The following is a 26,273-nucleotide window of genomic DNA, read 5'->3' on the forward strand; positions in this document are numbered from 1 at the left end:
AAGGATAAAATAGACACAAAAATTAAATTATCTCCTGATTTTCTAAATCAAACAAATATTGTTGGATAACTATTTTTAATATAGTGTACAACTATTATTGGATGAAGGAAGTAACAAGGGACATTGATTAAAACCAAAAAGAGAAACACGAAGGGTGTATTCGATATGAAGATAAATATTTATAAATGATTAAATAGATTTTTTTAATAACGAACAATAACTTAAATGTACATCAAACGAAAAGGATCTAAGCTTAGAAATTCCAAAATATTATGCCTAAAACAAACCCATCAACTTGGATCGTAGTAATGCAAGATCAATATCTCCTCTTGTGTTCACCTACACATAAATAATTTCCAAATATATTAAGATTTCAACACACACATAAAGTCAATCCTAGGATATATTCCATTCTCCTTAATAATATTTCCTCCGATTCAATTTGTTCGCATTATTTTAATTTTACATGGAGTTTTAAAACCGAAAAGATTTTTTAATTTTATAATTTTAAACTAAAGATATGTAAATTAATGTACCAAAATGCATTTTAATTTTATGTTCTTAAACATGTCAACATTGAAATTTAGAATTAAAAGATTGTCAAAAAAGAAGAAAAATAGTAAAAAAAATAAAATATGCTATTTTTTTAATTAGTAATTGAGTTTACCTACTCCATCTCAATTTAGTACTTAAAAGGTAGGACAAACAAATTAAAATGGTTAGTAATTGATTTTAACTGCCCCTCATCTCAATTTAAACTTTTTTATGGAATTCTCCGTATTTTGACTTATAAGACATTTTTGATTGATTTTCAATTTGAAAATCTTAACTGATGAACCAATTTTCTACTAAACACTAGTCAGAAATTAGCGATTTCTTGATAATATTAAGGGATAAGGGTCTGAAAATATCTCAACTTTGGTCGGATTCTGTTGCGACTATTACCTCCTTAGACTATTTAATACCGTATTTTTTACCCCCTGAACTATTTAATAGTGTATTTTAAAGGTATATATGTGCCCACGTGGACACATTACTATTTATAATTTTACATTATTTTTTATGTCCACGTGGGCAAATATATATGTTTAAAATACGGTGTTAAATAGTCTAGGGAGGTAATAGGTCCTCATGAAAGTTTAGTATCGCAACAACAAATTCCACCGAAGTTGGGGTATTTTTCAGACCCTCATCCCTAATATTAACCTCTTTATATATGTGAGAGATGTTATTGGGGTTTCATTACTTTGTTTCTCTTTCGAAAGGAAAAAAAAATGTACACATAGTTGAAAATTGAGTATAGAGAAGATTAAGTAACTAACCTTAGTTTGAATAATGTGAATAAGCCTTTGATTAATTGTGGAGGAAACACAACTAATAACAATAAGTTCTTCTTTCATAAGAACTTTAAGCACTTTTGAAATAGAAAGCCCTCCTTTTATTGAAATTTCCACTCCTTCATTGCATGATTTCACTATTATTTTATCTTCATCATCATCATTTAATTTCATAGAGGAAGAATTTGGTGCCAATTGAGAGCTACAATTAATATTTTTCATTTCTTTCAGTTTTTCTCTTTTACTTTCCAAGTCTTCTATGTCCTTCTTCAAGTCTTTTACATAATCCACTATCTCTTCTAGATGATCAGATATAGATCTCTTTCCCTGGATTATCATTAGAAGAAAATATAATTAGAACTGAACATTTGAAACATGGATAATATAATTATGCATGGGGTTCAATATCGCGTAAACAACAAATTGGGATGGATCAGCTAACTAGCTATGATACTATGAGAAGATATTGATCTTGAGTCTAACTCAATCTCAAAAAATTAGTTTCAGAAAAGAATTGCCTAAAGTCATATAATTAGAACTGGACGTTTGAAATATGAACAATATAACATAGGGGGCCCAATATCGGATAAACAACAAATTAGGATGGATCAGCTGACTAGCTATGATACTGTGAGAAGATATTGACTTTGAGTCTGACTCAATCCAAAAAAATTAGCTTGAGATGAGAATTGCCTAAAATCATATAAGAAAACAAATTACTGACCATACAGTTGGACTCTAACAGTTTCTGACTTGGAACATAAAGATATAACATATTTAACAGTTAACACGAAAGAGATCTTAATCCATTTGGCGCGTATGGTATGACTGAAAATCATCTTTTAGAAAAATATTTTTCATAAAGAATTGATAAAAAAAAATGAATTTAGACCTAAATCGACTTCAAAAACTAGCTGCAATTAAAGGTGTGTATTGCCAACTAGTCAACCCTCTCACATCCCATGTGAGACTCAACAATATTTGATTGTCAAAGAATATTTTCATTCACCAATCAATACAAAAAAAACTTTTTAATTTGGAATTTTTTTTTAATAAAAATATTTTTCTTCGTGTCAAACACTCTAAATGTAAATAAAATGTGTTGTACTTACCATGAGATATTTGGAAGGAATGAGAAGGCGTAAACGTTGATAAAGCTTAGCCATATCGCACCTTCTTTGCCTTTCAACATCTCTTCGCATAACTTTCTTCTCCACCACCATCTCTTTCTCTTTAGGCGGATCTTGAACTTGATCATCAATAATATTAATATTGGTGATTAAAATTGGTTTTTTTTTACTCACATGATTGGTGACAATTGATTTCTTTTTAGGTACATGATGAGTACTTGTAAAAACAAGATTAGAGTTTTGTTTTTGTAATGAAAATGATGAATCTTGATTAATTTGAAGAGTAGTCGGAGGCAGAAGAAGAGGAGGAGGAGTAGAGGAAAGAAAGTTGAATAGTTGATCTAATTGGCCAAAGTCAAATTCGGAATCATCCATTATTTTTTTGTTTTAGCCCAAGATGATTCTGTTTTTTTTTTAAAATTTAGAATACAATGAATTATTCGAGATTTTATAAGAATCTCATAACTATTTAAGCTCTCAATGTCAATGAAAGAAACTTTTTAAATTAAATATAAAACATAGTAATCAGACAATAAAATTATTGAAGATAAAAAGCACAAGTTAAACCGCAAGTGAAATAAGCTAAATTAATTAATCTCACATGATCAATGTGCCATAATTCACTTACTTTTTTCACTTAGATAAATAATAATGGGAATCTAGGCATATCCCAATGATGTTTTTGTCCATATATATTATCCTACTTTTTTATTTGTTAATTTTCAGTCCCTCAACTTATTTGATCTTTCATGTTTAACTTTTAGTTTGTCAGATTTTTGTAAATTTCATCTAAAATTTAGTCCCTTCGGATAATTTAACTTGACTAATATACTAAAACTTTATTTTTCATTTTATTTGTCTTGTTTAGATATCCATTTTTTCAATTCTACCTTTATAATAATTATTAAATAATTATATTTTATAAATTATTAGTAGTTAGATTCAGATAATTTAGTAAAATAAATAATTAACTAATACACTCTTATTCTTATAAAATGAAACATGTTTATGTAGAAAATCGTAAGGTTATAATGTAAAATTTTGTTAGAATTGAACTTATTTGTATATTACTTAATTGTATTGAATTTTACGTCAAGACAATATATCTCAAAAATATAACAACACAACACACAATGATAAATTCTAAAATAAATTCTAATCAAGAGAATCTTATATAAAGAAGTATTAGGTGAAATACGATCATAACACATGTTTGTACCAAATAACTTCAAATTAATGTCACTATAAATCTCACTAGCTAAACTAAATTGAGATGTTTCAACTTTGCAAATTCAAGAAATATCTAATCATTTTGGTCCAATAGATTTACCATTTAATGAATTTGCAACTTAGCTAAATAGAATCAACTATTTTCTAACAGCTTAAATTTTTGTCTTTAATTTTATAATTTAAATGTCTTATTTAATAGATCAATATTTATATTATTTTATATATTATATAGGAATATACGCTCATATCTAGAGAAAATTTAGGGCACTAATTAAATTTTGGATTACTTCTAAGTAGAAGCAAAATCTATTGATCAGGCCACTTGATTTTCTCCAATTTAAAGAGAGCAAAATCATAGAAACTTGAGAAAGACTCCTTCACAATTAATTATTTAATTTGCACAAGTGTCAATTATATTATGCATGTGTGTCCAAGTAAATTTAAACTTTTATTACCCTCCACCACTCCACATTAATTAATTATACGTCCTTTTAAACTTTTTAAGAACCCCTTACAAAAATACTTTGATACGATGATATCATTAATCGAAAGAGTGCCTCTTCAAGTCTTTGTTAGACAAGATATGCCATATAGCTTCATATTACTGAAGATATTAGATATGATACTAAATAAAAAGATATGAAGATTGAGGATTATGGTAGAAAGGGCGTAGATAGCCGAGTATAAATACTTTTTATGTGGGAATATATGGGAGAGATTTCTCTTCTCCGCTTTTCAGTATAAAATACTACTTATTTAGTAACCGCATATTCTATTATTTTTCAATGTATATAACTATTTGTTGCTTTCTTACTTTATCTCTTACTCTTTTACTATAAAGTCTATCAAAAATAACCTCTACATAATCTCACAAAAATAAAAAGATAAGATCAGCATAGATACCTTATGAAATTATTATGTATCATGACCAGTTATAAATCAAGGACAATTTTCTTCCTGTCACGTAAATGGTTTGATTCAAAAGGGGAGAATATAAAGATTTAAAGTTTTGAGGCGTTGACAATAAAATAAGATAAAAATCAATAGCTCACATACTCAGACAAATAAAATAGAGTAAAAAATACAAGGCTTTAAGTCATCTACAATTCATTAAAGTTATTTGCATATTTCATTTAGACATTTTATGTAGGGCTAGTATCTATTGGACACCTAAATTGTTTAAAACGTATGTCTATTAAACACAAAATGTTGATTTGACAGAAAGAGTGTTCTCCACTTTCCTTTCGCGCGTGATGCAATCTGATATCATATTTTATGTTAATTTTCAATAAAAATAATATTTTATTTTTTAGAAAAAGGCCCCCCACCCCTCTTTCAGACGTCTTCTTCACCCTGCATCTTGTATCTATTTCTTCTTTTTTTTTAAATCAACTAATTGGATCTGAAAAGAAAAAGAAAAAATTTCAGGAGTCAATTCCCTAAATGGTCACCCAAGTTTAGGGAATTGCTTTGAAATATCATTTATGTATCATTTAGGATCAAAATATCACTCAACTATCACTATTTTTCTCCAAATATACTTTACACTTCAAAAGCCTCACTCTCTCCCATTGGCATGACATGTAATTAAAGTCATTTTTTTAATAATAGGCTTAATAATTTATCAAACTTATTTAACTAAAATAATGATCTTATTATTTTCTAAAAAAAAATATAAAAATAAAATAAAATATATATATATATATATATATATATTAGTTTATTAAGAAGAAATTGTCATACTTAATAATCTTTTATCATAATTAATTTTTTTAATTTTTTTATGTTGTGAAGAATAATTTTGAGAAGCCACTCGTGGCACACTGACTAGAAATCATCTGCGAGAAGGTCTTCTGGCTCGAGTATTTCTTCTTTGTAATATTTGGAAAATTTAAAACTTACCATAATGTCATCAATTTTGAATAATTATGAGAAAATATATTCAAAAAATATTGATATATAAATCACTTATGAATGTCAACTTACATCAATGAATCATATATTATATAATGGATCAATAATATTGAAGGTCTATTAACTATTAAAAAATAATTAATTGGGTGCTTTGAAATCCATATATCTTACAATATCTTTCTTTGAAAAGAAAATAGAAAGTGCATAATATTTATATTAGAAAATAAAATTTTGATCTTTATTTATCAACATATTAATCTCATATAATATGTATATTATTGAATTAAAATAGGCAATTCAATTAATTATTACTTGTATTTCATGAATTTGGGATGATATAAGAATATATATTGGTGTTTAATTGTATGAGAAGTTAAAATATAATATAATATAGAATAAAAGAAAAAAAAATTAAATTAAAAAAAGTTAAATAATAATTTTCTCTTTCTTACCAACTTTTTTGTCAACCTTACAAATTTATTTGAATATTTTTATGAAAAAAATTGCTTAAATTTTTTGAATAATTTACTTAGGAATTTTAAAAATTACCAAGTAATAATTGTACAAAGAAATTTTTTCATTGAATTTTGTTTGGTAAAAATATATAAAGGAATTAGACTTTTTTTTTTTTTTTAATAATCTTCATAAATTCTCATGTAATTTATATATTTGTTTTGTAGAGACATAAGTTTGATGAATTAAATAGGTCTATTATTTTTTTAAATGATGATTTAATGACATGAAATATCAACTAGAATAGAAGAAGACTTTTGAGCCATTTAGTATTTGTTTTTGGATAAAAAATATGATATTATTCTCTTTCTATTTTTTTCAAAAAATATAATAAAATGGTACGCATGAATTTCAAAGTACTCGATTAATATTATTGTAACCGTTAATTGACCTTTAATATTATTGATTCATTATACAATTTATGATTAATTGATGTAAGTTAGCATTCATGAGTGATTTGTATATCAATATTTTTTTTTGAATGTACATATTTATAAATATTCAAAATTGATGATATTATAGTACGTTGTAAAAACCTATTCTTTATAACATAAAAAAATAAAAAAGTTTAATTATGATAAAAGATTCTTAAGTATGAAAATTTATTCTTAATAAACTAATATTCTTTTAAAAAAATAATACGATCATTATTTTAGTTAAATGAGTTTGAGAATTAAATTAGTCTATTATTTTAAAAAAATTCTTAATGACATGTCATGCCAATTAGGAGAGAGTGAGGCTTTTGAAGTGTCAAGTATATTTGGAGGAAAATAGTGATAGTTGAGTGATATTTTAGTCCTAAATGAAACATAAATGATATTTCAAAGCAATTCCCTCAACTTGGGTGGCCATTTAGGGAATTGACTCGAATTTCAGACATTCGACCAAAAACTTTAGCCGACGTAAACTCCATTTCCGGGCATCTCTAAACAAATATCACCATTCAAATTAAAATGTAAGTCTATTTAATTTACATATAAAAGTTAATATCCGAAAATTCGACAAAATTAATTTGGGTCTTCTTGATTTCTTTTTGCACTCGATTTTCAAAAATGATTATCTGTCAACAAACTGCGTTTCTTCATCACTCTAATATGAATCTCTCTCTATATCTTTCTCTCACGTTGTAGGTATGAAATAATTTTTAAAAAAAGAAAAAACTAAATCTGTAAATAAGTTGTTAGAGATGTAGAGTTTTGTCACTTTTGTGGTTTAGGAAAAGGAATGGTGCAACGAAGAAGATGAAGAAGAAAAGAGGGTGGAGTAGCGTGGGGTAGGGGGCTGGGTGTATTTGAAATAAATTTTTATTTTTTAATTTAAAAATTATTTTTCTATAATTTTTGGGGCCCATTTGTCACATGTCATTTTTTCATTATTTATTTTGTCATGTCAGCGAGAGTGTATTTCACACACTTCACATTTTTTTATTGATTATCGAAAAATGTCTAATAGGAATAAGTTTTGTATAGATAAAAGTGTTCAATAGGTAAGTAATAATTAAGCCAAAATACAATAACTTATTACTCTATGGTAATTGGACCACATGTATGTGTAGCCATTTATGGAAAGACAAAAGTAATAATTAAAACCAAATAGTAATCAACCATGAGGCAAAATGCTCTACGGACAACAACTGACCTACATAACGTAATTCTACGAGTAGAGTTTGAGGAGAGGTAAAATGGAAGGATAAGATACGGGAATATTAGGTAAAACTACTACATAAGGTGAAAAGAAGACTGGTTCTCACCAGTGGCGTAGCCAAAAATTTCACGAAGGGTGTCCAGGAATTAGAAGAGGCTTAAAAAGCTGCTGCTAGTGAGATTTGAATTCACAAACGCTTAAAGATTTGACTCTTTCAAGGCACCTTAAATCACTAGGCTACAATACCTTGTTGTATTAAGGGTGTCCAAAATACGTTATTTAACCACTTTATATATTTTTTTACTTATATATACGGTATAATTTTCTGACAAAGAATGTCCAATTGGACACCCTAAAGACTATGTAGCTATGCCCCTGATTCTGCCCTCTTCTCTATTACGTACTATCCTTCTACTATAATCTTCGAATTCTATATCCTCCCTATTGGCAAGTATAGACAATGTAATTCAATTTTATGGACAAAAGTTATAGTATTAAATATCAATCTGTACTAATTAAATACGATAGCCTTGTCATCAGTAGATTTCCGAATCTAATAACGGGATTTAATTATGGCGTCTAATAATTAAGTTCGCATAAGGATATCATTTTTATTTTTGACGAGAATAAAAAATAAATTCCTTCTGGACCCCATTAAATAATTCTAGATATTAAATGTCATCCTTAAACAGGTTATACTTAAATCTTTAATTTCTTTAATATTTTAATCCAAATAAGGAAATATAAATCAAATAAATGTCAAAAGAAAAGTAAAATAATTTTCTGAATTTACTTGATAATGCGTTGAGTAAACAACAAATATTTTCTTAAGAAACATGCAAAAATAACAAACAATACATGTAAAATGGAGCGGAAAAAAAAATACTATAACTTCCTTTATCCCAATATATATGGCAACATAATTAATTGCATTTAGATCTCAAATGTTCATTTAATTTTTGTATTTATAAAATAAATATTAAAGAAGTGGTATATTGTCAATTTGATTAAGAAGATGTCATATCAAGGCACATTGGTGAGATCATAAACCAATTATGAATATACTAATTCATAGCTTTGGTTAGCCTTTAGGTAATAGGAATTATTAGCACATACATAAAATATCAAATCAAATACATAATTAAAATGTTTGGTTGGAACATCGTACATGATACCTAATCCCTTTAGAAATACATATTAAAATAAATATTTACTTTAAATACAAATATATTTTGAACATTATTTTTATTTTGTTTTCCTAGGATGGTGACTGATGTAACATAACATAAAATTACACTTCCACTTTTGGAGTTTTGTCTGTATTATTACTAACGTGGTAATCCAAATCCAAGAGTCGGAAATATCATAAATAAAAAATATTTGAAAATCATATATGCTTTTATTTATCTAATTAATAATATAATGATATGCTAATCTAATTAAGGTCTATGAGGCTATGAGGCTATGCTAATCGTTCATCTAATTATCATAATTTACTCTTAAAAAAGAAGCCTAATGTATGCTTCCATTAATTAGTTTAGTCGAATTGTCGTAAGTGGCAACATAAATGATTACCAACTAATTACATATAATTCTTATGCTAATCATTCTATAGAGGTAATAATTAACCACTTCATTGTAAAAAAAAAATTACTCTCTTTGATCCAAATATTTTTTATTATTATTATTTTAGTTTTTTTTGGAGCGTGGCATAATTTTTAAGATGGTAATGAATTAAAAAGAAGTTGCAATTTCGGAAGAAAATAATCAATACGTACTTCCTTGAATTTGGAGAAAATTATTTATTTTGGACCATAAATTTTTTTTACAAATTTATTTATTTTGGATGAAAGGGAGTATCAGACATGCCGGGTGTATATTAGTGTCTAGTGAAATATATCACTCAGAAAATTTGTATATAAATAATTACTAGGTAGACAACAAACATTTCATTTAAAACTACCTTGTTCTAAATCAAGAAGTTTATGTACGTACAAATATATATTAAATATTCATTGATTTGTGTAAATATTGTTAAGAACATTTCCATTATTATTTTTACCACTCCACTTGAGTTTCTGTCTCTTTTAACCTCTATCAGACTTTTCTCTTAATTGCTGATTGAAGAAAATATTAGTTTATATCACTTCAAATAGCGAGTAGGATCCTTTTTATCTTATTAATCAGTTAAGTGCGATGCAAACGAGCAAAAAATACGGTGCGCTAATTAGATGTAACCTTTTTCGCGCAATTGTTATTCTCTTGCTTCTTTCTTTCAAGTCGAAGCTTGCTAGACACTAAAGTATTGTGTAAAAGTAAAATAAGACTTGTGTTAAGCAAATAAAATAATCAAACCCAAAAAAAAATAATCTTAAGAATTAAAAATGTATGGCAGCTAGCTATAATCATAATAATTTCAAATAAAACAAAAAAAGAGTATTGGAATATATATTATACACCTTTATATTTTTATCATATAGTATTTGATGATTTGGTTTGTTGATCAAGAAGAAGAGCATAAAAGAGTTGATTCCAAGTATCAGGCACACCAGCAAGACACCAATGACTACAATCATTACCCTTTTTGATCTTTGTGCCATTATTATTATTCATACCATAAATTGAAGGGTGTCCATCTTTTCTTAGTTGAGAAAGTAATGTAATGTCAAGTAATGTCACTGGTTTTGACATATTGCCAATAATTTCTTTCACAATTGTTGTTGCTGCCATTGGTCCACCAGGATACACTGACCCACTAATCGGTTGTGTCTCTCCATTGCAATTGCTACTTGGCTTGCTAGCATTCCATTCTTTCCCACTGATTTAATAAATTTGAATGAGTTAAAATGAGCTGAATTAATAAAATATTTTTCATATCATAATCAAAGTAAGTTAGGTTGTGATGAGTAAAGTCAATATGAGTTAAATAATTAATTGGTCATGACCTAATATGTTCAAGTCTTATTAAATCTTTTTAAAAAAAGTAATGTATAAATCAAATATACAATAATTATAAATTTATAATGGTAGGATCAAAAAGGAAAGTGAGGAATATGCTCTCAGTTCCTACGTATTTATATGTTATCTTTACTAAAAATATATAGTCCTTAATATTTGTCATTACATAAAATCAATGCATAAATGACATTATTCTTTCTCTTTTAATTACCCTTGAGTTATTAGCTTTGAAAATATATATTTGATCAACATAGAAAAATTAAGTAGATCATTAATATTCATTGGTCAAATTAATTAATTAAAAATAGATTATTTCATGTTTATTGATTGAAAATCTGAATTCCAATAAAAACATTAAATAAGGGTAGAATAATAAATTTATTTAATTTTTTAATACACATAAAATTTAAAATATTGACATATAAATAGGAACGGAGGAAGTACATGTTACCTGTAATGTGTAGGAGAGATGCCTTGAAAGAATACTCTAGTTTTGGTAGGATCAATATTTGATTCGACCCAATTGGACCAAGTTTTAAGTCCCTCTTTAAAGGCCACTAAACGATCCATGTCTTTATATATTTGATCTCCTTTTTGTATAAAATCCCATCTGAAATAAATACATAATTTCATCAATTTAATATGTAAAAAAAAAAATGTTTTGGAGTAAATTAGAGACACACTTGGTTAGTGAAGAAAATATGTACAGAAAAGAGAAAACAAATGATATATATATTTCAAAACCTTGCACAAGAATTTAGAGGTACTTGAATTTGAACCTAAAAGGGTCAACTTCGTAATTTTATCATTTTCATTACTACTATTTATACATATTTAATGAAATTCTTTAACACACAGATGAACCCATTGCTAATACATTAGATACGCCCATGGGTGGAACAAAATAGATTGAGTGAATAAATAGACGTGTCATTAACACGCTAAAATTTAAAGATTTTTTAATTAAGAAAAGCTTACGATTGTTGGCTTCCCTTGTGGAGCCACCAATGCCATGTATTGAAAATGAGCATGTCGAATCCTTTCCAAGCGTCGCCGTTTTGGATTGAATCAAGCTTTAGAACTCTCCCTATTTTCTCTTTAACCAAATCTACCAAAAATGCATTCCGTGATAAAATTAAAGAAACATTATGGTCCTGCCACAAATTCACAAATATAATTATAATTATGAACAAATTATTATATGTACATTTTGTATTTGCAAAAACTCAAATATACAATTGAACTTAATAATTAAAATGTGGCTTACGTATAATTAGCTAGGAATTACCGATAAATTCTTGAGCTAATTTTATTTTTTCTTTTAATAAGAGCTGGGATATATATATTCAAGATCAAATATTAATGAAATGGCTCACAGATACTACTCGTAAACATGATGAGAGGAGAGAAGAGTGTTGGTAAGTAGCAAAAAAATTTAGATAATGTCAAGTGACACTAGTTAGACAAGGTGAAATTTCGTTAATGGATAATGACACTTATGGTCCAAATTGGTAACGGTTGGGATATATTCCAAATCAACTATTGACTAATAATATATGCATATTAAATTTGATGACATATTTAAGCAGTTTCGTTAAACTCTACCTGAAAAACAAAATTGGAGACATCTCCTTTTCTTTGGAGTGTGTAATTGAGCTTGGGAAAGGCTGCATGCAACATACATGTGAGTGATTGCCATTGGTTAAGGCTCAATGAATCCCCTATGAACATTATCTTCTTCCCCTTCACCCTCTTCAAAAACTCCAATCCTTCAAATCTGTCCTCAAGAATAAATAAATAAATAAATAAGTAGGATTTTTAATTTAGTCACAAACGAAACTAGAGTTTTTTTAAAAAAAAAAAAAAAAGCCATCACCAATAGAGTGTGAGCCTACGGGTGTGGGGGTCGGGCTAGGTTAGACCCCTACCATGTGATTTATAAATAGAAATAGCTTCAAAAGATTAGAAGGGACACAGACCTTGCCTCTAACAAGCAAAAGAGACTGATTAAACAATCTAAAGGAAAGAAAGTAGCCTATGCAAATTCCTTTCCGGGACTACAACAATTAATTAACTGACAAAAAAGTTACATTTCTCAAATCTTCTTCTAATCGTATGGAGTTGCCATTAATCAAGTTGAAATAATCCTCTTGCCTCCCTACTAGAGTTTTCGCTATAGATTTGACAAAACTCCAATAATTTTTGGTAAAATCCTATATTTGTATAATCAAAAGCATAGTCAGAATATTTTGTTTGTAGATTTAATTTCATGATCCACAAATTCTTTGTTTACTAAGTTCTGGATATAAAATATGTACATATTGAATGAATTTCGTAACACAAATATAGGGTTTGAGTCAAAATTACTGAATTCTGTCGAATCTATAATTATCACTCATGTAGCATATATAACCCCGATACTTTATTCAGGATGTATAAACTCAAAATTCAGGACTGACCGGTTAGTGCAAATAAACCACAATGAGTACTTAATTGCTGATACTAGCTATATAAACTTACTTGGGCAATTCACATGCATTAGGCTTCCATTTGTACTTGAGATAGAGTTTATCAGGTCTTCCATTTCCTTGGCAATTGAATTGTCCTTCAATAAAAGAACAAATGGATGAATTGTAGAATGGATATGAATTATCATAAATCCAATTGCCCTGAAATAAATCGCATGATGAGTTGTTTGATTTTGATCTTCTTGAGTGACTTAAATGTTTCAATAGTACTACAGCACTAGTTGACTCATAATTTAGGCACAAAATAACATAAATTAAACAAATAAAATTGAAATATTGTCTAGTTTCCATCAAGGAAATAAGAAGGAAGAAGAAAAATTAAATTTGAAAAAAGGGAAAAGTTTTTAAAAAATTGAAGGATTAGTTTTGGATCAATATTGGTGATATATATATATTGATAGGACAAGATTTTTTTGGTAGAATTTATAATTATTTTCACTTTATGTAGTGACCTTAGGTAAAGCAGAAATGTTCTTATTATTATTGCTTGATATTTACGATTTGTTTGTAGGAAGTTTCAGCAATTTATAAAATTGATACTTCGAAGCAAAGTTATATATATAGTTTCTTTATTCACATTTGGTTATCAAGTGATATTACATGGCCCTTTATACTTATTTATAATGTCCTTATTCAAGAGGGTGAGTGAGATTGCCTTCTTAATAGGACAGCCATTAGGTTACTAGTTACTACGGATCATGATCCCTATTTGCGCTTTCCATCATTATATGGTGTGGCTAGTTGTGAAATATGCATAACCAACGAGTACTACCCTTTTGCTGATTACGTCCTGTTAGGTGATGATATCCTAATCACCGATAGAGAGGTGGTGCGGCAGTAAAGGATTTTGCTGGATAGGCTTGGTGTTACAATCTCTTAACAAAATTGATAATATCCGAGAACGGAACCCTCGAGTTTGCTAAGAGATTTTGGACCAAGGACATGCTTATTTGCCAATAGTTCTTTTGTTTTAGTTTATGTGATCTTATTTTCTTTTTTAGTATATTTTAAAAAGAATAATTTTAAAAAAAAATTAAAAATAATTTAGCTTAAACATTTCATTTTATCCTTATTAACAAGTTTGTTTAGGCACACAAATAGTCTAAAATGTTTAATATTAAACCACACAAATATTATGACAAACAATATGTGTAAGGACCATAACTTTTAAAAATGTGTCTTTCAGTTTTGAACTCGGTATATAATCAAAGAAGTTGGATAGCTAATATTTCACCTTGTTTGCGTGTATTTATTACAATATTCAACCTTCTCATCCCTTTACCCTATACAAGAACAACATAATACCAATATAATCTTAGAAAAATGGAGTTTGAGAAAGGATAGAAATACACAAATTTTATTACCTCTATTTCGGAGCTAGAGAGATTATTTCTGAAAGAATTCTCGATCATCCCTTACCCTATGTATACTAAAAAGAACAGTGAATGAGATAATGTGCCAAAAAATGAGAAATTCTATGGGGTTGATGATCTTGGACTATTATCCATATGACTTCTAGTCCATTTCCAAAGGTTGCCTCATTAGGAAATTGCCTTAGCAATCATCTTTTTCTTATTAGTACAACTATTTCCTTTCCTATTTTTATAATATATATATACTATATGATATTCATGGTGCAATAAAAGAATGATTGACTTGCACTTAATTCCCCCATTTCAATTTACGTATTTTAGTTCTTAAAAACTAATTTTTGTAATTCATATGATATTTAAGGTGCAACAAATAAAAGAACAATTGTCTTGCAATTAACTTCCTTTGCTTCAATTTACGTGTTTTACTTCTGTTTAAAATCTAATCATTTATAGTTACAAAGTTTTATATTCCAGCGTTTAAGTTGGAAATTTTACACAAATCTCATCGTGTTAAGAACTGATTACATCTTATTCTTATTCTTTTTCAAATTACAAAAATATCTTAAATTTGGTGGAATCCGGATACATTCCAAAACATTCCGATATATCGAGTTTCGATTTCGGTTACATCACTCAACATCCTCATACATCTCGTATGTCTCGATACATGGTGATGTATCCGAGAATAGAAGAGAGAATTGTGTAATTTTTTCAAATGGTAGGAAAATTTAGAAAATATGATAAAAGAAGTTGGATAGTTAAGTAAAATAATGATTATTTCTTTTCGTTTTCGATAGTTTCATATAATCGTTCAAGTGTTTGAAGAATTACATCATCTAACAAGGTACAAAATATATAGGGATAAGGGTCTGAAAAATATCCAATTTTGTCGGATTTGTTGTTGCGATACTAAACTTTCATGACCTATTACCTCCCTAGACTATTTAATACCGTATTTTAAACATATATATTTTTCCACGTGGACATAAAAAATAATGCAAAATTATAAATAGTAATGTGTCCACGTGGGCACATATATACCTTTAAAATATACTATTAAATAGTTCAGGGGGGTAAAAAATATGATATTAAATAGTCTAGGGAGGTAATAGATCCTTATGAAAGTTTAGTATCGCAACAGCAAATCCAACCAAAGTTGGGGTATTTTTCAGACTCTTATTCCAAATATATATGACAATCAAATAACAAGATTATATAATAATTCATTCCAAGTATCAGGAACTCCTGCTAGGCACCAATGACTACAATCCATTCCTTTTCTTCCATTCATTCCATAAATTGAAGGATGTCCATCTTTACGTAATAACGAAAGATTGGTCACATCAAGCAATGTCACTTCCTTTTTAATTGTTCGTAATACATTTTTTTGCACTGTCAATGATGGTGGTAGACCTGCCGGATACGTCGATCCGTTTAGCGGTAGCGTCTGCCCCGAGCACGATTTTATGCCTGGTTGACCCCATTCGGTACCACTGTTATATAACACGAAAGAAAAAAAGAGAGACGAATTTAAAATTTGAATGCCATAGATGGCTTGCATGAGGTTTCAAAGTACTCTGCCTGAATAAGATTCATGAAGTAGAAGTATTGAAATTCGAATTAATAAATGTTCAAACTTCAGTAAAAAATTCTTGAAATTTTTCCATGTTTTGACTAACATTGTTTTTTTTTTCTACAAAATTTCATTTATCCATTAAAAAGTAGCTAAACATCGAATATTTTTGAAATACTGACTAAAGCTTGATTACCTATCTAAAAAATAGTAATTTGCCATTTTTTTCCTATCATTAGCAAATTAAATTGGTGTGTGTTTGTCCCCTTGGGTGTGGCCTAGTGGTCAATAAAGTGGTTGAAAATCTTGAGGTCTCAGTTTCAAAACTCACATGTTGTTGGTGGGAGGTGGCTGATATCCCGTGGGATTAGTCGAGGTATACAAAAGCTAATCCAAATACCACAATCATGGAAAAGAAGATTAAAAAAATTGGTGTGTGTTCTAATTACTCTTACTTGTAATGTGATGGTGAAATTCCTTGAAAAAAGACCAATTGTTTTGAAGGAATAATGTTGGTGTCGATCCACTTAGCCCATGTAAGCAACGCTTTCTCAAAAGCAACCATACGATTCATATCTTTGTAATATTTGCCTCCTACTTTAATATAATCCCATCTACAAAGATTATAAAAAACAAAAAATTGTGAAATCTTGGCAAACTTATTAATAATAATTATAAGCGAATTACTACTACTTATTATGTGAAAAGTTATGTGTACTAACGGTTGAGAAATTCCTCTACGATTCCACCAATGCCAAGTGTTGAAAATGAGCATGTCAATTCCTTTCCATAATTTACCACCTTCAATTGAGTCTAATTTTAATATTCTTCCCTTTTTTTCCATCACAACATCCACTAAATATACACTCCGGTCTAACATCACTTGAACTCCAAAATCCTGAAAAAAGGTGGACTTTTATAAATTTTAGGTTTTGATGTTAACTTAGAGGAAGAATAGAAAGAAAAGAAGTTAAAAAAAACCATGAAAAGGGTGAGCTTGTATAGTATGTGATAGGTTAATTATTAATGTCTCATGTTATCAATTATTTTTTGTATTTTTATCCGGTCTTTGGAATCTATATTTTAAAGACCGACTAATCTGAATTTGTATTTGTCACACCCCAAACCTTGGTGGGGTGGATCGACACTTTATGCCTTAACTTGACAGAGCAGATCATATATCCCTACATGAATTGAATACCATGACATAAATTAAACATGAAACATAGAGAAATTGTGAGGCATAAAGCATAGCTTTCATAAAGAAACTTCTTAGCATAAAAAAATCACACTCCTGGAATAAAACACTTCCTTATTGCTATCAAAGCAGTTATTTTTCGAATCTTAAATTCAAGATTTCTTATTAAAGATGGAGATTATCATAGAAATTTGCATATAATTATTTTATGGGAAATATGCAAAAAGCTAAAACAAATTAATTTTTTTTAAAAAGGAAAGAGTGTCTTCTCTCTAACAGTTTCATTCAATTATTGATACGTTCGTCGTTGAGGTCTTGAATTCGAATATCACCGATAATATTGACAAAATACTTTGACGTATAATTGTCGAGGAAACATAAATGAAATCCGTTGAGATAGTAACAGTTCTAACTTCTAACAAATAATTTAATCCATGAGTGGCTATAACACTAGGCATGTGGTTCATAAATAACAAACTGATAATTTTTTATATATATAAAAATGTAACAATTAGATAAGATATATACGTGAACCAATTGTTCATATGTCACTATAGGAAGACAACCTATATGGGTTACTTAAGTTCATTTTCAGTCAATTTCACATTTGAGGACCCCCCACACTTAAGATAGAGCTAATTGTATGTTTGTATTTAGATAAGATTCACAGTAATTAGTCATGTCTAGACACTGTTGATTAATGAATATTTGATAGTCCAGCCAAATCCTTCACTATCACAAGTGGATTTGTTATTATAAATGTATAGGGACAAATAAGGTGTTAAGTGGACGAATTGGATTAAATTTAGGAAGGACGGAGTTAATAAATTAAGGAAAAACTGCAGTCTAATGTCTTTGGATGATTTTGTTTATAATATGTACCCAGTATATACTAAATATACATAATATATTTTTGATATACATATCTATACATAACATGTACGATCATTTTTTTATTTTTTTTTCTTATTATATGGTGCAAGTGAATATTTAGGGAAAAAAATGAAAAAGGGAATTTACCAAAAAGGTGAAAATAGAGACATCACCAACTCTTGTTGTATTATAATTGGCCTTAGGCTGTGATGTGTAAAGAAGGCATACAAGTGACAGCCACTGATTTCTGCTAAGAGAATCTCCCACAAACATTATGCTTTTTCCTTTGAATTTCTTTAAAAATGCTCCTCCATCAAATCTGTATATAATGTATATAAATATATAGTAATATATATAAAGACAAAAAAGTAACCATCTTTTTGAAGAATCCACTAAGAGTTGTCATCATTTCTTTAGTTAAGTTAGAAATACATGAACTTTTTAACTACCTCTTATAGTGATATTAGATCGTCAACTTTATGTGTTTGGCGAGTGTAGACTTAGCCCAATAAGACACTTAATAAGATGTATAACTTATAGCTAAGTCGTCTATTGAGATACATGTAGAGTATCAATATCAGATTCATTTGAACATGATACTCGATATATAAAACTCTTTGGGAGCGAAAAGAGAAAAGTGAATTAACCAATTACTACAAGGTAAAAGGCAAAGATATTGCATAGTGGTCTTTCAAAATATGATTAACCCGGCCACTTTTCTGGACTAGTCAGGTTTCACTATATTATTAACTCTTTGAAAAATTAATTCTACAGCTCACATGACCTCCATCTTCTTCTCTCTTTAATAAAATAAAAGATTCTCTTTAAACATTTTTTTTTAAGGAAGATTATGAAAACTTATAAGTCTGGGACCAAATTATGACGTTTGATCGATTTTAACTTATAAACACTCACTATAAGAAAAGGGTGAATTACATGGGGATTTTTCTGGGGATTAGTATGAAAATTTGCAGGAAAATAAGTTTCTTGTGAATTTTCATACTAATTCCTAGGAAAATCCCTATATAATTCACACTTTGCTTGTAGTGACTTTATATTTATCATATACTTCGATAAGTTAATTTGACCAACTTAAAAACTTAGCCAAACACATGCTCTTATAAAGTTACTTTCTAAGTCTATCATATTATTAGACTTAATATGGAGGTTCACATATTGCAACACAAAATTATTTATAGTATATAATATCATTATATATAACGTAAATTTACACTAAAATAATTTTAACACATGGAGTAACAAGCATTAGAGATAGAGGGCAATAAAGACTCCTATTATTTTAATTTTTAAGTGTATTACTTTGATTGGACACAGAATTTAAGTAATAAAATGAGATTTTTGAATTTTATGATCTTAAATTACAAATGTATTGTATATTCATTTTTGTGGTCTTAAACTTGTTGGAATTGAGAAACTTACGAAGCATAGAAAGAAACACTATTTGGAACAGATTAAGAAGGAAAGTAAGACAGTTAAATTGAGACAGAAAGCGAGTACCTTGTTAAGGAACAACCATGAGGCTTCCATCTATATTTAAGGTAATCTTTATCTGGACGACCATTCCTCTGGCAATTGAATTCATGTTCAATAAAAGGACAATGAGTTGAATTATAAAGAGGATAATTATTAGTTTCATCCTCGATCCAACTTCCTCTGAATAAATTGCAGTTTTTCTTGTGCGATTGCGCCGCAGTTGTGTGGCGCAGAAGAAGAACTAAAAGACTTATGAGACTACAAATTAATAGTGTGAAAAATGTCCAGCCGCTCCGCAAGCCTATCGCTCTCATCATTATAGCTTTGAAGATTTCAAACTATTTTAGAGAGAAAAACAGAAGAAACAGAAGTTAAAAAGAAATTAAAATAAAAAAGAGGCTACTATTTATATACATTATCCGTGGTATTTTAAAAAAATATGGTGAAATTATTATTTTATTCTTATTAATTGACAGGTTTCAAATATAGAGACTCACTATATTTTTCAAAGATATTAACCCAATATTAATAAATTGAGGATGTAATAGGAAAAAAAATAATCTTCCTTTCTTAATTTATCAAAAATAACAAGTAAAAATAGAAATCAAATTAGAAAATATTTGAAGAGATCAGAAGCACACATACTTGATTTTGAAGAGCACAAGGATCAAAAGAAATTAATTCAATATTTGAGGGACTAAAGTACATATATCTCAAAAGTTTCTATTTTTAGGGAATGTCATCAATTGGGGACCATACTTTAGGAATAAGATGTTTTGGTTTATTTTAATATAAAATATATATTTGGTCAATTATCTAGTGATTGGTATTTATAGAATTAATAATAAGGTACGTCTCCATTATAAAGGAAAGAAATGAGAATTTATATAATCGATTACATTTAGAAAAAGTTTAATCTTAAATTTAATCTCCTATTAACTATACATATATTATGTTGTGTTCAAAGGGGTGATAAAAAACCTCTGTTTCTTCTGTTCACACTCTTTGGACTATAAAATGATTATATCTTTTTGTAAACATGGTACTTTTGAATCCCTAAGACACAGAAAAATGCAAAGAGTGATAAATATTTTTGCCTACGGATAATTATATCAAATCAAATAATTTAATCTCAATGATTAAAACTTTAAAATAAAACTAACATATTAGCACACATCTTTTATTTGTTGGTTTTGTGTAAACACCCATTTTGATTAAATTTTGGTACCCTTAAACTAATCTTTTACCATCTTTGAGACAATAATTTACTAGGAATCGCCATGGGCCAGTTTAGTGGATAAGGCCCATGGTCATGATATTGGGCCTTTTCTGGACTAACTTTTCTAATGGACCCTAAGTTCAGTTAATTTAACAAGTTGAGAAAAAATAATCAAATTCTAATTTATTCAGATTTTTTCCTATTTTTCTTTCTAACAAAGCCGACTTCAAACACGAAATCTCTGACTAAAGAAGAAATTGACATTCCATTCCTTTTACCAATTATTTACATGGCAATGGTTTTTCTGTGACACAACATAAACCATTCTTTTTTGCTTTTATTTTTATATTTTTATCATTAATTATATTGTGTAATATTTTGAATAAAATTTAATGTTAGGTACGGTACATATTCTTGTTCCAGTTGTTGAGGTGGTAATGGATTCCCATGCAGCCATAAAATACAAAAAAGAAGATTGAGATGCGGAGTCACAATTTCTCTGGATATGCGTGCCCATTCCATAAAATGTCTTGACATAATTTGGCCTATATTAAAAATTACAAGTGTTAATACTATTAAATTGAAATGTTTTCATTTGACACTCATATGACCGGAGAGCTCAGTGTACTAAGCATTAATGTTTGCGTGAGATTCAAGTGAGGGTCACATATTTATGGGGTGGGATATAGATATATAACATATATCTTGATGTAAGTATTAGTGAGTTATTCCACGACTCAAACTCATGATTTGTAGATCACATAGAGAAAACTTTATTTTGCTTCAAAGCTCGTCTTCTTAAATTATAACTAGTGTGTAGTATATTTGCAATACACTTAGATTATAAATGTGGCAATTCGTGTGAGATATATTCGAGTTGATTTGTAAAATATAATGTCGTATAGGACACATATTATAATATGTTATAGAAGATATGTGTGTCTACAGTCTACTTGTTCAATTTTATACAAATTTAAGTGTCTAATTGTACATATCTAAAATTAAAGAATATAAATGTCACATTTATATATTATTTTCAAAATCTTATGACGAGATTACTAACTCATTTTTTTTTTCCAATTTAGTTAGTCAATTTTAGCTTTTTAATGTAAGTGATCTGTGTTCTTGTTTCTTTAATTTTTATTTGTTTTTTCCATTTAATTTTGGAATCTTAGATGGAATTAGTTAATCAAGGATATTGATATGTGTGACACACTGCAGCATCAGTTATCCTGAAGCAAAAGTTGAGCTGAGAATCACAGAAATCAGATGACAATTCAACCAATTACTCCTTTTGTCCTGTTTAAATGATCGTTTTTATTCATTTCATATCGGTTAAAAAAACAATAAATACTAAGTCTTTCATTTTTACTTGTTTATTTTAAACTCTGAATGTATTTTAAGAATAAATACTAATATTACTACAATATCTATAATAATTTATGTATAGTCTTAGGCAGAAAAACAATTTGATGATAATAAGTAATTAATGTTAGGATAAAATAAGTGGATTTTTTTATATATGTTAAAACTTAAAAGTGGCAAGAAAATATGAATGAAAGAAGTACTAGATATAGTTTATTAAGTTAACCTTATCTAATAAAAGTAAATTGGCTTATTCTTCTTAAATACTGTGCATTCTTCTTTAATACTTCTTACGTTTCATATTAAGTGATCACTTTTCATTTTACATGGTGCTTAAGAAATTATAAATAAGAAGATAATTTTACTAATTCATCCCTAATTTTTTTTTTCCAAAATTTTATAAATAAATGTGTATACTTAAAAAAAATCAATTGGAAGAGTAATATAAGAAAAAATTAATTATGACAACTATTTATAATATACTGATCAGCTAATGATGAGGAGGGAGTACTATTAAGGAGGTAGCTGGAAACAACAACCAGCTTTAATCCTGAATTTCTAAAATGGTACGCCATCCGTTTAAAAAAAAATGATCTCCTTTCCTTTTTAGTCTGTTTAAAAAAGAATGATCTCTTTCTTTTTTTGGTAATATTTTAATTTCAGCTTTCCACGTGACATGTTTAAAGCCACAAGATTGAAGGGTAATTTAGTACATTTGACATAACTTTAATTTAGGATCACAAAATTCAAAAATCTTCTTTATTTTCTAAAACTCTGTGTCAAATCAAACTAGGTCACTCTTTTTAAAACGGAGGGAGTAATTATTTTGGGATAATATTTTGAGATGAAACTATAGTTAAAACTTAAAATGGGATGGAGGAAGTAATATATACTCACTTTGTTTCAAAAAAGAATGACTCAATTTTTAGTTTGTTTTAAAAAAAAGACCCCTTTCCTTTTTTGGCAACACTTTAATTTCAACTTTTCACGTGTCATGTTTAAGGCCACAAGATTAAAGAGTAGTTTGGTACATTTGACATAACTTTAATTTAGAACCACAAGATTAAAAAGTTTTTTTTTTCTTAAACTCCATTCCAAGTCAAACTAGGTCATTCTTTTTTAAACGGATGGAGTATTTTTTTTTACTGTGCTATTGGCTAATGCAATGAGCAAATAATCTACCAATGTGAACCCTCCAATTGTTTAGCATTCCAAGAAAAAAAAATTCCTTATAAAATAGGCCTCTTGCTTTCATTAACTATTTTCACAGGGAAGTCCTCTTTGTCACCTATCTTCTTCTTCCTTTTTCCCACTATCCAATTCTTGAATTAATCTTTTTCAATCACATCCATGGATGAACAACCAATAATTGTTGAAAATGTTGTTGGCAGACATGATAGTGGTAAATTTCTTGAATATGATTGCAAAAAATCACCAAATTATGTCACAAATTTGGTGAAATATTCTTTGTTACTTGGAGCTGAAAAAGTCTTATTGGGCCGAAAAACTCAAGAAGCATTTTCAAGCTCTAGCTTAAGTTCATGGACCGATGAGGTGACCGCTTGCGAAAAAAGGAGAAGCAAAGGAAAATCAGTCCTTCTCGATGACAAATTAGCATGTGGAACGTCTAGGAACTTTGGTATCGAGACAAGTAAAGAGCATTTTAATTCGTTCGATTTCACTTCATTTTTAGCAATAACAATGCTCAAACTTTTCGGAATTCAAATGAATATCCTAGTAAAACTTTTCACATTTCCAATTTTCTTGATGAACTTTTGGATAATGGTATTGACATTACCATTTAACACACTAACCTATGCCAAAAACAATTTTAAAAAGCAACTAATTAATCTTGGTACAAAATCTTGGTCAAAAATGATGTCTTTTGTATTCAACCAAATTAAGGCCCAAAAATCTTTGTTAAAGTTGTCAGTAAGGTTTTGTTGGGCTTTGTTTTGGGCTGCTTATGTTTGTTTTCTGCTAGTTGGGCTTTTGGTAATGGGCTTTGTAGTAAGTGGGCTTACTTTGAGACGTTTATTGGAAGAACCAATTGAGACTACAAAGGCCTTGAATTTTGATTATACAAAAACAAGCCCAGTTGCTTTTGCACCTTTTGCATCTAATGGGCTTTCTAATCCATTGATTTCAAAGCCCAAAATTGAAGACAGGCCCATACCATATAATCACAAGTTGCAGCTTACTGTTTCATTAGCCATGCCAGAATCTGAGTACAACAGGAAGCTTGGGATTTTCCAGGTATTTTTTTAAGTTAATTAATTTTGGGATATTTTCGAGTTAATCTCACGTATGGTCATTGATCTTTATCAACTAATAGTAAAGTCCCGAAATGTATCAACTATAATAGTAAAAGTCTCAAAATGAATCGTACCTACCCATGTTGTTTAGACTCAAGTACGAGTACCTGATTCACTGTGTGGATCTAAAGGCAGGATTCTTAATCACATAACCTTTAGGATTCGTGGTTATGGACTGATACATCTACTAGGATACGATCAATTATCTCTTTGCGAATGTCCAAAAGTTTATAGCGACATTAGATCCAATAATAATTAACTAATGATGATAAAGACTTTAGTGTCCCTTATTTATTGTCGCTACACGTAGTTTTATTGTAGTGACCATAACAATAGAATTACTAGATTTTACTTACTATAATGACAGGACTAGAGACCTACATTTTTAAGTAACTTTTTTTTTTTTGGTTAAAGAAAAGGATATTTATATATATATATATATTAACAACTCCATTTCAATGAATAAAGTTTTTGTGATTTTAATATTACAATGGATAACCTTTAATAACTTTAATGAGACAAAATGAAATCATGATTGCACTATTATAACGAGTACGTAATGTACAATAACTAAATAAATACTTGTTTGATATTATAGAAGAAACTAATATCTCCATAATTAAATCATGTCATAATTAATATCAGCATAACTCTAACCAGCTATCAAACGACCCTAAAGTTTACTAAAAATTCATGAAACTAATCCTTATTTTTGCATAATTAGATCTTTTTTGTACTAATAACTTCTGTACTTAAAAGGTAAGGGTGGACTGTTTATCATCAAATGGCAAAGTAACAGCAACTTCAAGCTATCCAAGCATGTTGAAATTCAAATCACAACCAATTCGATTAGTCGAAACAGCAATCAAATCAATTCCACTTGTTACTGGATTTCAATCAGAAGTACAAAATCTTAAACTTGTTATAAATGATTTCACAGAAGGTTTTGAGCCAACAGCATGTTTTAAAGTTGTTATTGAAAAAAGAGCAGAGTATCAACCAGAAGGTGCTGGTATACCAGAAATTTATTCAGCAACATTACATGTGGAAACAGAGTTGCCACAAATTAAAAAAATCATATGGATTTGGAGAAGAACTGTTTTTGTGTGGATTGGGATTTTCGCCTTTCTGAGTCAACTGAGTTTTTCTTTGATATTTTGTCGAACCTTGATTTTACCTGGAAGAAGGATTATGAGTGTTCTTGGAAATAAAAAAAATGTCCAAAAGAACAAAATTTCATGGTAGGACATTGATCTTAGTATAAGATACAATAATTTATTGTTCAAGAATGCATTTAGTATCATTGTTGACTCTCTTTGTAGTATTTCTTGTTGTCAAGTTTGAATGAATAAATGGAAGTGTTATATTTTATGGATGTGTTTGGTATGAAACATTTCTCTAAAAGTTTTGTCGGTTTTTAGTTTTATTTTTATTTTTCGGTAAGTAAACAAATAATATTATTTCAAAGCATTTGTATATATCTTATAATCTCAAAAGGTTAGTCAATTTTTATGAAAGTCGAAATTTTGTTTTACATTAATAAAATCATTTAATTTAAGGCGTTAGAATTAATTAGATTACTCAATTAAATTTATACTAAAAAAATTTG

The 26,273-nt window shown here is 28.5% G+C and overlaps 4 protein-coding genes across 4 annotated transcripts; 1 reads left to right on the forward strand and 3 right to left on the reverse strand.

Moving 5' to 3' along the window:
* Nucleotides 1–239: 239 nt before the first annotated feature.
* LOC125839186 (transcription factor bHLH120-like) lies at nucleotides 240–2,842 on the reverse strand. Its single transcript, XM_049518158.1, has 3 exons — nucleotides 2,450–2,842; nucleotides 1,323–1,664; nucleotides 240–339 (listed from the first exon to the last, which is right to left on the reverse strand). Exons 1-3 carry the CDS (start codon nucleotides 2,840–2,842, stop codon nucleotides 277–279), a joined length of 798 nt encoding a protein of 265 aa, XP_049374115.1. The 3' UTR covers nucleotides 240–276.
* A 7,377-nt stretch (nucleotides 2,843–10,219) lies between these two features.
* LOC125839184 (protein trichome birefringence-like 41) lies at nucleotides 10,220–13,617 on the reverse strand. Its single transcript, XM_049518156.1, has 5 exons — nucleotides 13,247–13,617; nucleotides 12,332–12,503; nucleotides 11,705–11,880; nucleotides 11,178–11,336; nucleotides 10,220–10,586 (listed from the first exon to the last, which is right to left on the reverse strand). The coding sequence occupies exons 1-5, from the start codon at nucleotides 13,543–13,545 to the stop codon at nucleotides 10,241–10,243; spliced, it is 1,152 nt and encodes a 383-aa protein (XP_049374113.1). The 5' UTR covers nucleotides 13,546–13,617; the 3' UTR covers nucleotides 10,220–10,240.
* Nucleotides 13,618–15,802: 2,185 nt separating this feature from the next.
* On the reverse strand, nucleotides 15,803–20,140 carry LOC125839185 (protein trichome birefringence-like 41). Its single transcript, XM_049518157.1, has 5 exons — nucleotides 19,790–20,140; nucleotides 18,419–18,590; nucleotides 16,923–17,098; nucleotides 16,656–16,814; nucleotides 15,803–16,120 (listed from the first exon to the last, which is right to left on the reverse strand). The coding sequence occupies exons 1-5, from the start codon at nucleotides 20,080–20,082 to the stop codon at nucleotides 15,826–15,828; spliced, it is 1,095 nt and encodes a 364-aa protein (XP_049374114.1). The 5' UTR covers nucleotides 20,083–20,140; the 3' UTR covers nucleotides 15,803–15,825.
* Nucleotides 20,141–23,699: 3,559 nt separating this feature from the next.
* On the forward strand, nucleotides 23,700–25,909 carry LOC125839226 (seipin-2-like). Its single transcript, XM_049518195.1, has 2 exons — nucleotides 23,700–24,605; nucleotides 25,424–25,909. Exons 1-2 carry the CDS (start codon nucleotides 23,700–23,702, stop codon nucleotides 25,907–25,909), a joined length of 1,392 nt encoding a protein of 463 aa, XP_049374152.1.
* Nucleotides 25,910–26,273: the final 364 nt, after the last annotated feature.

The sequence above is a fragment of the Solanum verrucosum genome, unplaced genomic scaffold, assembly GCF_900185275.1.
Source record: "Solanum verrucosum unplaced genomic scaffold, falcon-dt-bn FXZP01000170.1, whole genome shotgun sequence".
NCBI lineage: Eukaryota > Viridiplantae > Streptophyta > Magnoliopsida > Solanales > Solanaceae > Solanum > Solanum verrucosum.

Coding starts and splice junctions, on each gene's coding strand:
- LOC125839186 (XM_049518158.1), bottom strand. CDS start 2,842: ATGGATGATTCCGAATTTGACTTTGGCCAATTAGATCAACTATTCAAC. Junction 1,665..2,449: donor TTCCTTCCAAATATCTCATG/GTAAGTACAACA, acceptor ATGATAATCCAG/GGAAAGAGATCTATATCTGA. Junction 340..1,322: donor TTCACATTATTCAAACTAAG/GTTAGTTACTTA, acceptor ATTTATGTGTAG/GTGAACACAAGAGGAGATAT.
- LOC125839184 (XM_049518156.1), bottom strand. CDS start 13,545: ATGGAAACTAGACAATATTTCAATTTTATTTGTTTAATTTATGTTATT. Junction 12,504..13,246: donor AATGCATGTGAATTGCCCAA/GTAAGTTTATAT, acceptor TCTTGAGGACAG/ATTTGAAGGATTGGAGTTTT. Junction 10,587..11,177: donor ATCTCTCCTACACATTACAG/GTAACATGTACT, acceptor TTATTAAATCAG/TGGGAAAGAATGGAATGCTA.
- LOC125839185 (XM_049518157.1), bottom strand. CDS start 20,082: ATGATGAGAGCGATAGGCTTGCGGAGCGGCTGGACATTTTTCACACTA. Junction 18,591..19,789: donor CATGGTTGTTCCTTAACAAG/GTACTCGCTTTC, acceptor CATTATATACAG/ATTTGATGGAGGAGCATTTT. Junction 16,815..16,922: donor CGTAGAGGAATTTCTCAACC/GTTAGTACACAT, acceptor TAATCTTTGTAG/ATGGGATTATATTAAAGTAG.
- LOC125839226 (XM_049518195.1), top strand. CDS start 23,700: ATGGATGAACAACCAATAATTGTTGAAAATGTTGTTGGCAGACATGAT. Junction 24,606..25,423: donor GGAAGCTTGGGATTTTCCAG/GTATTTTTTTAA, acceptor TGTACTTAAAAG/GTAAGGGTGGACTGTTTATC.